This window comes from Vipera ursinii (genome assembly GCF_947247035.1).
Source record: "Vipera ursinii genome assembly, chromosome: 1".
Lineage (NCBI taxonomy): Eukaryota > Metazoa > Chordata > Lepidosauria > Squamata > Viperidae > Vipera > Vipera ursinii.
The window spans coordinates 25,993,069-26,005,218 of NC_139512.1; the positions used below are offsets into that span (position 1 = coordinate 25,993,069).

Here is a 12,150-nt window from a genome sequence, read left to right on the forward strand (position 1 = left end):
AGCATTGGTTCGAAAAAGTTCTGGAGAGGGCCCCAATTCAGATGGATCTAAAAAGGAAATGGATGAATGATGTCTTTTTTTCCAGGTTCCCAGTGATTGTCCCGTCTGTGAAACCTGATACAGGAACAGGAAAACCTGTGATTTGGACCCAACCAGGTTCTTGTGCCATCAGTCACATTAGAGTGTTTTTATATAGTAGCACGGAAGATTGACAAATCAAGAACATAACAGTACAGTTAGAGTAGTAAGCATCCCTTTATTTGCTGACACCATTACAAAAACTGATTACATTAGCAACCCAAAAAAGAGAGAGTAGGGAGGAGGAGTGTTTACTTCAGGTAGAAGTTACAAGGCTGCTACTCCCAAACTGTATCTAAGTTAAACAGCATAGGCTGTCAGTATTAAAACGTTATTGTTGCTGCTGCTACCACTATGTCAAGGGTGCGTGCGTGTCTCTGTGTGAACGAGTTTTACTGAGCATAGTAAAGATAAAAGGTTACACGTTTACTGTAGCTCCAGGAATGTAAAGCTCTAATTATCCAAACCGGTTTATTTAAATTTATTTATTATAAAACTAAACTCTGGAGGTGTCTGCAGAGTCGTCTTCTTCATCATCTTGCTTAAATCAGTAGTCTAACAAAGAGTAGAAAAGACAAAACTCTGTTCAGTGTTTGACGAAGTAGAAAGGATGAACACATAAATAAGGCTTTAATTTGGCAAAATATAAAATGCATTGCCTTCTGCTACCCCCAAATTAAACGATCTCCCCATGATTTCATTCTGTAAAAGAGAAGCAAAACAAAACAAAAACAAAAACAAAAATAGATAAGCTTAAAGATTAGGTAGTCACTATGGCAAACTATTATTTTTAAAAGTAACAGAAAAATGTCATATTTTGGGAGATCCAGTTGTGGTATATACTAAGAATCAGGAGGTTTTTTTAAAAATAGAGGTATTTTTAGGGAGGAAAAAAGTCAATATTCAGCATGTATAGTTTTCTTAAAGCTAAAAAAAAGTACTAAGTAAGCCCAAATTCAGAATCTACTAAATAGAATTAACGAAAATTAACTTTGTAAAGAGGACAGGCAATTGAGAATCCAAATTCTATATTTGTCCATGCATATTTCTGCATTTGTGAACAAGATTTTTGTTACCCCAGAATAAAAATAATCATTACAGCTGTGAAAAAAAATATATTTGCCCTGTACAAGAGCAGTAAACGCAGCTGCAAAGGGTAAATGCAAATCCATGGGAATGCTACTGGGAACTTTGAAAATGACCATTTCATTATTTCTGTAGGCTGTTGGTTGGGGAAGGCTGATCTGCAATGAGTCTTCCTAACAGCAATAGCAATAACACTTAGATGTATAAACTGCTTCATAGTGTTTTACAGCCCTCTCTGAGCAGTTTACAGAGTCAGCATATTGGGCCCAACAATCTGGGTCCTCATTTTACCGACCTCGCATGGTGCAGTCAACCTTGTGCCGCTCAGGATCGAGCTCCTGGAGTGAGCAATGAGTTAGCCTGCAGTACTACATTCTAACCATTGCGCCACCACGGCTCTTCAATGTGCTACTTTATATGGAGAGATAATCCACAATGGTATTTCAACCAACATATGAGGCTGCAAGCTTCTTCTATGATTTGATTACTGCTGTCTAGAGATCAACTGAAAGCTTCACCAGTTACTTTTGCCCTCCTGCTAAAGTCCATCTTAGGAAAAACAGACTCAAATTCTCCTACCTAGTAGCTGATACTGTTCTTTTCCCTTTGTGAGCATTTGGCCTACTGATGCAAGTAGCTTCTTGAGATGGACAATATCTTGAATTAGATTCACATTATCTGGCCCGGCCTGAAAGAGATGGAAGTAGAAAGTATTTAGAAATTGTGAAGCAAAGAAGGCCAAAGGAGATGAACAATTCATTTTAGGATATGAGCTAAATACCTAGCTCAGGGGTAGGCAACCTCGGCTCTTTTATGAGTCATGGACTTCAACTCCCAGAAATCCTGAGTCAGCACAGCTGACTCAGGAATTCTGGGAGGTTTTTTTTTAATTCCATTTATATCCCGCCCTTCTCCGAAGACTCAGGGCGGCTTACAAGCTTAGCAGTAGCCTTCATTCTGTGTATATGCCTGCTTATTAGGGCTTTCACACACACCCCAAGCGGCATTATTACAAAGTCAGCTTAATTGCCCCCAACAATCTGGGTCCTCATTTTACCTACCTCGGAAGGATGGAAGGCTGAGTCAACCTTGAGCCTGGTGGGATGAGAACCTGCACTAATTGCAGGCAGCTGGTGTTACTTAAGGAGACATTAGCCCACTGCTCCACCAAGGCTCCTCATGGAGTTGAAGTCCATGAGTCATAAAAGAGCCGAGGTTGCCTACCCCTTACCTAGCTGAAGCCTCAAATCTGTCTCACCCCTTAAATAGAGCCTCTTCATCCCCAAGAACCTTCATTCATTCAACATTCATTCAGCTGTTCTATACAAGTTTCACATCTTGGCCAAAGTGTTCCTTTTCCTCCAGGACAAGCAATTAACACATTTTGGATATTCACTTCAGAAACTCTTTAATCTCTTCCCACCCACTTTGGCCAGTTTTTTTTAATAAAAAAATATTCTCCAATTAGAAAATGTAATGTCATGGAGAACTATACTAGATCAGATCTACCTTTTATGGGAATATTTTTATTTTTTCATTCTATGAGGCTTCATTTAGTGGTGCCCTAAACCACAACAACCCAGATATATACGATAAGAACTAGATAATATAATATAAACATCAGAGCAAAAAATTTTCCAGCTATCTCTTAAGATTTCCAAATGTGCTTAATAGTACTTGCCAGGATGTTACTAGCCTGCCATCTGGTGGCAGGAGATAATAGTCTTTTGCAGGGTTTTTTTAAACTAAGCAATTTAGCAAGATTTGAATTGCCCACCCAGCATGTAGGCTGGGGGATTCTGGAAGTTGAAGTCCACACATCTTAAAATTGCCAAGTTTGAAAAACACTAGCTACTGGCCAGCCCCACAAAGACATGTACCAAAGAAGCTGCAAGACCATAAGACAGTTACAGTTGGATTTGGAGTCAGGTGGTGCCTAAACTGAACTAAATAAGTAAATAAAAATACACAGCACCTATAAACTTCTAAAGCAAATTTCCAATGGCTTAGACAACCCAAACAGCAGCTTTGTATACAGATTGTAGTGGACCCTTAGGCCAAACAAATGAAAACTATGTGAAAGTGGGATGTAGCAATTTTATTATGTACAATGACATCAAATGATACAGAGCAAAATGCACAAGATAAATCGGCCTCTAGGCTGTCTGCTTTTATCTGCACTTCCTAAGCCATATTATTTATACAGCTAGGAAAATACTCACCATCTGTGAGCAGACATCACTATTCTGTATCACTTCGGGGCCCATACTAGTTTTTCCTATTTCCTTTTCTAGGATCACCAGTAATTCCTGGGCCTTTAAAAAAAAAGCAGAAAATTAGAACAGTTATTGCTTTAAAACATCTAATCATAGTCAGCGCCTTTTTAAAGAGGAGGTAATGGGGACAACAGCCCTGGACCCATACGTGGGGGAGGACGGACTGGAATACAATTCAGTATTTGAAGTGATCAAATAAATCATTATTCTTCATTCTAGATCTCAAGCATAATCAATGAAAATATGACAAGAAATGTTCCTGTATTCCACATTTCTCCAAACTCCCAATGACTGAATTACAGATTTCAGTGAGGGGGAAAAAGAGTTGAGAAGAAAATTACACTGAAACGATTTCTGTTGTTTAGAAACACAAGTATTGCAGGATTGCAAAACAAATAAAAAATAACCAGGGCTGTAAAATATTTTTAAAAAACATCAAGGTCGGCAGCTGCTGTGACTTTTTGATGTTCTTTTACTGTTTATAGCCCTAGTTAATTTTTGTTTTGTGTTCAGGGGCAGGAACTTTTATTAATTACTGATTAAATCAATAATAAAAGTTGTCACCAAACTTTCCTGAGGAAAAATATTTCAAAGGGAACACTCCACTAAGGACCTTTTGCAGGATCTAGGAGATCATCTAAGTATGAGGAGATGCTTTCTGGTTAATTTAAGTAGCATTTGGGAACTAATATTTCAAATAACCTTCATAATGACAACTTCACATAAAATGCATTGCTATAAACTAACACAAGAGTCATTGAGGTATGGATCACCATGACTTTTCTGGGAGAAGCTAGAAATGGCACAGCAACCTTAATGGGTATTTTCATGACGAACTTGAATCTATCAATACCCCAAACTACAGATAAGTGCTTTAGAAAGAAATGAACTATCATCATCCAGAATCGGGCCGTCATTCCTTACCTTTAGCAAATCAGCAGCTAATTTGTGTCTTTCACTCTGATCAGACTGGAGTTTAGATAATGTGTCATTCAGCTGGGTTTTGAGCTGTAAGAGGTAAGTCATGGTCAGGTGAGAGTGCTTAAGAGGAGCATGGGGCAGTTTCTGGTAAAGTAATATACATATAAGAACATAACCACACTGAAGACTAATTGCTACAAAGTACATTGAGTGATAGGAAGTTCCATCTGCAAAGGAGTTAAGAAGAAAAGATAAGCCTAAAAGAAGTTAAAATCGGTATTTAATGCCAGCATTAAATAGATTTTTTACAAGTATGCTTTACAGATAGTCCTCAACTTACAACAGTTCATTTAGTGACCAAAGTTACAACAGCACAGAAAAAAGTGACTTATCACTGTTTACAACACAACTGTTGCAGCATCCCCATGGTCATGAGATCAAAATTTGGGTGCTTGCCAACCAGTTCGTATTCATGCAGTGTCCCGGGGTCATGTGATCACCTTTTGCCACCTTCTGATAAGCAAAGCCAGAATCACCTAACAACCATGTTACTAACTTAACAACTGGCAGTGATTCACTTAACAAGCAAGAAAGGTCTTAAAATAGGGCAAAATTCACTTAAATGTCTTCCTTAGCAACAGAAATTTTGGGCTCTGTTAAGGTTGTAAGTGATAGGGACGCGGTGGCTCAGTGGGTTAGGACGCTGAGCTTGTCGATCAGAAGGTCGGCAGTTTGGCGGGTCGAATCCCGAGTGCCGCGTAGCAGAGTGAGCGCCTGTTACTCGTCCCAGCTTCTGCCAACCTAGCAGTTCGAAAGCATGTAAAAAATGCAAGTAGAAAAATAGGGACCACTACGGTGGGAAGGTAACAGTGTTCCGTGCGCCTTTGGCGTCTAGTCATGCCAGCCACATGACCACGGAGACGTCCTCGGACAAACACTGGCTCTTCGGCTTTGAAACGGAGATGAGCACCGGCCCCTAGAGTCAGAAACGACTAGCACACATGTGCAGGGGAACCTTTACCTTTACCTAAGGTTGTAAGTAGAGGACTACCTGTATTTTATTGGCTTGAGATTTAAAGTTGCAGATTATTATTCTTGATCAGAGGAAGTACTTTTATGGGTATAACATTGTTTTGTTGTCTGCAGATCAGTTTTAAAAAACATAAGGAATCCTTCCCCAAGACAGTATTTAGACGTTTTCTGCGTGTTTCCAGGATCTGAATCAATATAGATTCCTATACAGTATGTAGAAACAGAGATGAAAATAATCTCCAGAATTTTTTTTGTGGAGCCAGTTCCCCACTAAAAGTGATACTGAAATATAAATTCTCCTGAACTGGCTCAAAAACCTGTTCTTAATTTACAAATTATGTAAGTCAATCTTTTAGCAAAGATTGATAATATAATTTGTATCTGTCATTCCCCAACTGCTCCCAAATATGACAAATTCATGTGGTCCAACAAAGAAAGAGATGGTCTTTTTCACTTGTTAATTACATTAGGTTAATGTACATTAGAGACCTTTCATTTGCTTGCTTCTTTTGATCTCTCTGTGCTCAGGCTTGGTTTTTCTTCAACAAATGGAAGTGGCTTCCTTGATCACAAGACACTCAAGTCTTAGCTGGGAGTCTTCTCCCTTTAGATGACTGATAAACAGGTATGTTCTCTTCCCCACTGAGTAGGTCCTGTGGGTCTCAAGCTCCATATTCAGTCAACTTTTAAGGAAATAAAAGAACTCCCCTTCCTTAAGCTGATAAACCATGTTATCTCATAGAATCATAGGGCTGATTGTAGATTTTTCAGTCAGCGGTTCTTGTGCCTGAACTCAATAAAGAATGGCTACTTCCTTGTGGGTATTTAATTTTGACATCAAACTGGTCCCACCCAGTTAGGAGGCTTTTCCTATCACTGAAATTTATTTCTCTGTAACTGCATTATTTCAATTCTTATATTCTGAAATTACAGACAATACACTGTATATCCCTTTTTTGTATTTATATCCAATTCTTCTAACTGTCTTTGAAGACGTAATTTCCAGTCCTGTGATCATCTTCATTGCTCTTCTGTGAATTCAGTGCTGAGAACTGGATAAAATTCTTGAGGTGTCATTTGCCCTATTCCAATGTATTTGTTGTATACAGACTGGGATTGTTCAGTTTTTCTTTTCAGCAACTGAAATTCCTTTCAGGAAAGGAAGTGCACAATTTAAACAAAACCAAAGATTTTCCTCCAAATGATCCTACACAACACTCAAGCCCAGTTCCTCTGTGTTCTGTGAACAACATGTTCCAAATTCACAAAGTATAGAAATATGAATCCTTTAGGCAAGGGAGAGGCAGGCAGATGAAAAGGTATACTAAGCACTAGTCATGTTATTAAGAGGCAGAGAAAGGCTATAAAAGTGGCTGAAGTGGACAAAGGCTAAGCCAAAACGGTTAGCAGACAGAGAGGATTTGGAAAAGTTTCTCCACTTTTGAACAGATACAGTATATTCAGTGGAGGACAGGCCTCTTACCAATGTTAACTCTTCGTTCTGCCTTACTGCTTCAGAATATGAGTCATCAAGTTTTCTCTGCAATTCAGTCAACAGATCTTTAAGCTGAAATGAAGTTTTCAGAGGCTTTAGGATGCATTACCATATGTTCCCAAATGACCCTCTATTCAGCCATTAATATAATTTATTTCCAAGTAATAAATGAATTTGAAAGCATAAAAATGTTCCAGATCGTCAGATGAGTAGGTTTTTCAACTTTGGGCCAACTAAATATTTATGCTTCCAGGTAAATGCGTACATGTGACAGAAAGCAAATCTGGCTTCAATAGTTCAATTAGGTACATTACCTCTCGGACTTCTGAAACATACGTTGATCGCTCTATTTCTGCTTTTTCCAATTCATGTTCCAAATGTTCTCGTTCCTTTTTAAGCTAGGAAAGAATAGGCAGCCACAAATCATATATTTTATTTCAAGTTCAACCTGGCCTTCTGCCTCCCTTCCTCCTTCTCTCTCTACACACACACAACACACACACACACACACACACACACACACACACACACACACACAATATATGATATCCAACTCTATCCAATTTTATAGCTTTATTCAAATAATTTATATCTTTAAATTACTGTCTGCACTTTATTGAATGTAAAAACTGAAGAATTTATTCATACTAATTCTAAACATAGCTAATTTTTCATTAAATAGCCATGTTTAAAGACTGTGGCTCAAAAGGTCCTGGTTTGATATTCTAGCTTAATGGGAAGACCTGAATGAATTTCCTAATGTATACACAGGGGGGGGGGGGAGAAATCTAGGAAAATTTCTAATTTGTTTTCAAAAGATCAGGTAGGAGAGAGAAGGAATAATATATCCAGACACATATCGTATTCCTAGGTGAATAAACTATAATGTATCTATATATTTAGTTTTCTGACAATCTGACAGGTGAGCTCATTAAGGAACGCATTGTCCACTGCTGGCAACAGAAGATCAGCTAGGCCCTTCATGAAATTACTTCTGAGTGGCCTCTATCAGCTACTCCAAGTGCCCCCTCCCATTTGTGGAGGTCTTCTGAAAGATAAAGCAACAGATGTAATGTCTAGAGCACAGGCAGAGGAGGAAAGAGTGAATCTAATTCAGTATGGGTACGTGTGCACGTTCAGACCTATTTTGTAGCAATAAGAGCGGTTAAACATTCTCTTCCTACATCAGTTTAGCTATGGAATTCTTAGGGCAAAAATCAGCTCTACTTTTTTAGTTGGTAGCAGCTATAGAAAAATCTGTTTGAATTAATGGAAGGGTAAACATTTGTATAGATCCATAAATTAATCAATTGTTCCATTTATTCAGATAATCAGTTTTATATATCAATTTGGATTTACATGTACCTAATGACTCTTTCAGATAGCTTTTATTTATATCTTTCATTTTATCACCTACATTAAGAATTATTATACTGAGAGGCAAGCTGTATTTTTTCTAGACTAATAATTAAACACTGTGAGAATATTTTCAGTTAACATCTGAAATCTGAATAAAAGCTCTAACCAGCTCCCAAGTATTGCAGCATGAATTCTTGATTTTTTAACAAAAATACCTGTTGTAGTTCCTTCTGTGATTCTTCAATTTTTATTTTCCATTTGCTTTCTTCTTCTTCAACACTGCGCTGTAGCCTTTGCAAGATTCCCTCCTAGTAATACAAAATTTCAGTTATGTTGATGCCCACAAGAAATTGAGGCAAAAGAATTACCAGATACAGCCAGATTTTATAAAGTTCCTTCCTACCGTCTCTGCAAGGACAACTTTGTACTTCTCACATTCTTGCTGCAACATGACATGTAGTTCATCTGCCTCTTTCAACTTCTGTTCCATAACCTATAATGATAAAAAAGATTCCATGGATATAATGTACAGCATGCGAGGCAGAGAATTCTCTTTATTCCAGTGAAATGCTGTATGACTGCATTTTGTTCCATTAGCTCTGATTCTACACAGCTGAACAATCTGGACAGGTAGCCGGGATAATAATAGAATATGAATTCAATATATGTTTAGGAAGTGACCACAAACTAAGAGGACAGTTATTTATTTCTTCAAGCAATTCACATCTATTTTAGCAATTACATGTTCATCAATTGTACACAATTCTATTTCAAACTCAACCTTACAATGTTCAAAAGCAAATTACCTACTTTAAATCTTTCTAATAATGGTAAATAAGAAAACCATTGGCAACCATGTCCCTCTGCCCTCAGCTCTTTTTGATTTTATATTGTATTCCCTCTGACAACATTCTAGCATCCCGCAATAAATTAGCTGTGTTTGCCTATTATTTTTCATCTACGAAATGCTTCTTGTGCTGAGAGTCATGCATCCCCCCACATACACCTTTGAAAACAAGATGTTGCTTTTTTATTTATTTATTTCACATTTGTTCCTTTAGGAATCCGGACAGGTGGCACAGATAATAACAGAATATGAATTCAACGTAAGTTTATGGAATGACAACAAACTAAGAAGGACAATTATTTATTTCCTCAACCAACTCAAACCTACCATTGAAATTATAATGCCAGTGAAAAACTTGAACACAAAAGAAAAAAAAACTGGCAGAAAACAAACCCAGATGGGAACAAAGACAAAGAAGAAAAGGATTGTCAATCATTCTTGTCAAAGGTCTGGGGAAAGAGAACATTTGTGGCAACCCATGCTTTTATCATATTTCTGAAGCACCTATATTGGATCAACAAAATGTGGTTATGTTGCTAAATTTCAGTAGCAAAGTTCTATATACACTGCAACAATAACAACAAGAAGATATGCAAAAGTGGAGATCTGGGCTAAGGAAAAAGTGCATGCTTCTGTTGTTCTACAGAAAAGGGTCTGTCTGCTTTTCATGTTTTGTTCAGTCAAATCTGAAAGCTCAGGATTTTGCAGAGGACAATCAGTTCTGTAATTAAGCTCTGCAGAAAAGTAATCATTCAAAACATTAAAAAAACTTTGGGGAAAACACTTGTGGGACTAATTGTAAGATTAACCTTGGCATTACCTATTGTCAGTCAAATCTCCAGATATCACCAGTTAATTCTCACAGGACATCAGTTTCCTCCCTGCTCCCCAGAATAAAAATACCCCTTACATTAAAAAATACCTCTTACGTTATTTAGTTAAAACTAAATTCATACCCAGTCTGCACTAACCTTAATGTCATCTGATCGAGAAGTTTCTTTTGTATGTTCTCTTATTGCTTTTTCAAATCCACGCATCCACTCACTGTGATTCTTGAATATGAAAAAATACATTAGAAGAATTTGGAAATAAATAAGTAGCACAGCTATCTAGAAAGGACAGATCAGCTAGCAACTGCCAGTTAATTGGAGTCTTGAATGACTCCAATAGCAAGTTAGAACTTAATAATCTTTGAAGACACAATTTTGCCAGATGGTAAAAGTGAACCAGCCAAAGCTGCTTAATTAACAAGAGAACTAAGGACATGTTAGCAAACTCATTTTTCCCTCTTCAATATTATCTTAGATATCAGTCTCGCTTTAAACATGGTTGCCCATTTGATAAATTTAAACAAATGGTAATCTTACCAACCCCTTCATGGATTACTGCATTGTCGTGGCGAAGGGGCTTGCGTAATTCAATGAAGCTATGAGCTATGCCGTGCAGGGCCACCCAAGACAGACAGGTCATAGCAGAGAGTTCTGACAAAACGTGATCCACTGGAGAAGGAAATGGCAACCCACTCCAGTATCTTTGCCATGAAAACCCTATGGACAGTACCAAAAGGCAAAACGATATGACGCTGGAAGATGAGCCCCTCAGGTCGGAAGGCGTCCAATATGCTACTGGGGAAGAGCAGAGGGCTAGTACTAGTAGCGCCAGAAAGAATGAAGCGACTGGGCCAAAGCCGAAAGGACGCTCAGCTGTGGATGTGTCTGGTGGTGAAAGGAAAGTCCGATGCTGTAAAGATTTTTTCTCCATAGGAACCTGGAATGTAAGATCCATGAATCAAGGAAAACTGGACGTGGTCAAACAAGAGATGACAAGACTGAACATTGACATCTTAGGTATCAGCGAACTAAAATGGACAGGAATGGGTGAATTTAATTCAGATGACCATCAGGTATACTACTGTGGGCAAGAATCCTTCAGAAGAAATGGAGTAGCCTTCATAGTCAATAAAAGAGTAGGAAAAGCAATACTGGGATACAATCCTCAAAATGACAGAATGATCTCAGTTCGAATCCAAGGCAAACCATTCAATATCACAGTAGTCCAAGTCTATGCCCCAACCACCAGTGCTGAAGAGGATGAAATTGACCAGTTCTATGAAGCACTACAGCACCTTATAGAACTAACACCAAAAAATGATGTTCTTATCATCATGGGGGATTGGAATGCTAAAGTAGGAAGCCAAAAGATAACTGGAATAACAGGCAAGTTTGGCCTTGGAGTGCAAAATGAAGCAGGGCACAGGCTGATAGAATTCTGTCAAGAGAATACGATGGTCATAGCAAACACTCTTTTCCAACAACCCAAGAGACGGCTCTACACATGGACATCACCAGATGGTCAACACAGAAATCAGATTGACTATATGCTCTACAGCCAAAGATGGAGAAGCTCTATACAGTCAGTAAAAACAAGACCAGGAGCTGACTGTGGCTCAGACCATGAGCTTCTCCTTGCAAAGTTTAGGCTTAAACTGAAGAAAGTAGGGAAAAGCACTAGGCCAGTCAGGTATGAATTAAATCATATCCCTGTTGAATATACAGTAGAGGTGACAAATAGATTTAAGGAATTAGATCTGATAGACAGAGTGCCTGAAGAACTATGGACAGAGGTTCGTGACATTGTACAACAGGTAGCAACCAAAACCATCCCAAAGAAAAAGAAATGCAAGAAAGCAAAATGGCTGTCTGAGGAAGCTTTGCAAATAGCTGAGGAAAGGAGGGAAGCGAAAGGCAAGGGAGAAAAAGAAAGATACACCCAATTGAATGCAGAATTCCAGAGAATAGCTAGAAGAGATAAGAATGCCTTCTTAAATGAACAGTGCAAAGAAATAGAAGAAAACAATAGAATAGGGAGGACCAGAGATCTTTTCAAGAAAATTGGAGAAATGAAGGGAACGTTTAATGCAAAAATGGGCATGATAAAGGACCAAAATGGCAGGGACCTAACAGAGGCAGAAGAGATTAAGAAGAGGTGGCAAAATTACACAGAAGAACTATACAAGAATGAGCTTAACGTCCCTGATAATCACAATGAGGTGGTCA

General features: G+C 38.2%; 1 protein-coding gene across 5 annotated transcripts in view; it reads right to left on the reverse strand.

Annotated features, from left to right (window-relative positions):
- Positions 1 to 236: 236 nt before the first annotated feature.
- The window catches only part of KTN1 (kinectin 1), a 95,998-nt gene continuing 84,084 nt past the window's right edge, over positions 237 to 12,150 (reverse strand). For 3 of the 5 annotated variants that reach the window (XM_083378040.1, XM_083378042.1, XM_083378038.1), the window contains 9 exons: positions 10,066 to 10,146; positions 8,651 to 8,740; positions 8,463 to 8,555; positions 7,203 to 7,286; positions 6,877 to 6,960; positions 4,365 to 4,448; positions 3,387 to 3,479; positions 1,744 to 1,852; positions 237 to 633 (listed from right to left, as the gene is read on the reverse strand). In XM_083378040.1, coding sequence (XP_083234166.1) covers positions 626 to 633; positions 1,744 to 1,852; positions 3,387 to 3,479; positions 4,365 to 4,448; positions 6,877 to 6,960; positions 7,203 to 7,286; positions 8,463 to 8,555; positions 8,651 to 8,740; positions 10,066 to 10,146 — 726 coding nt within the window. In that variant the 3' untranslated portion in view covers positions 237 to 625. Of the gene's footprint in view, positions 781 to 1,743; positions 1,853 to 3,386; positions 3,480 to 4,364; positions 4,449 to 6,876; positions 6,961 to 7,202; positions 7,287 to 8,462; positions 8,556 to 8,650; positions 8,741 to 10,065; positions 10,147 to 12,150 lie in introns of all 5 variants that reach the window. The other 2 variants (XM_083378039.1, XM_083378041.1) reach the window with 2 other exon arrangements.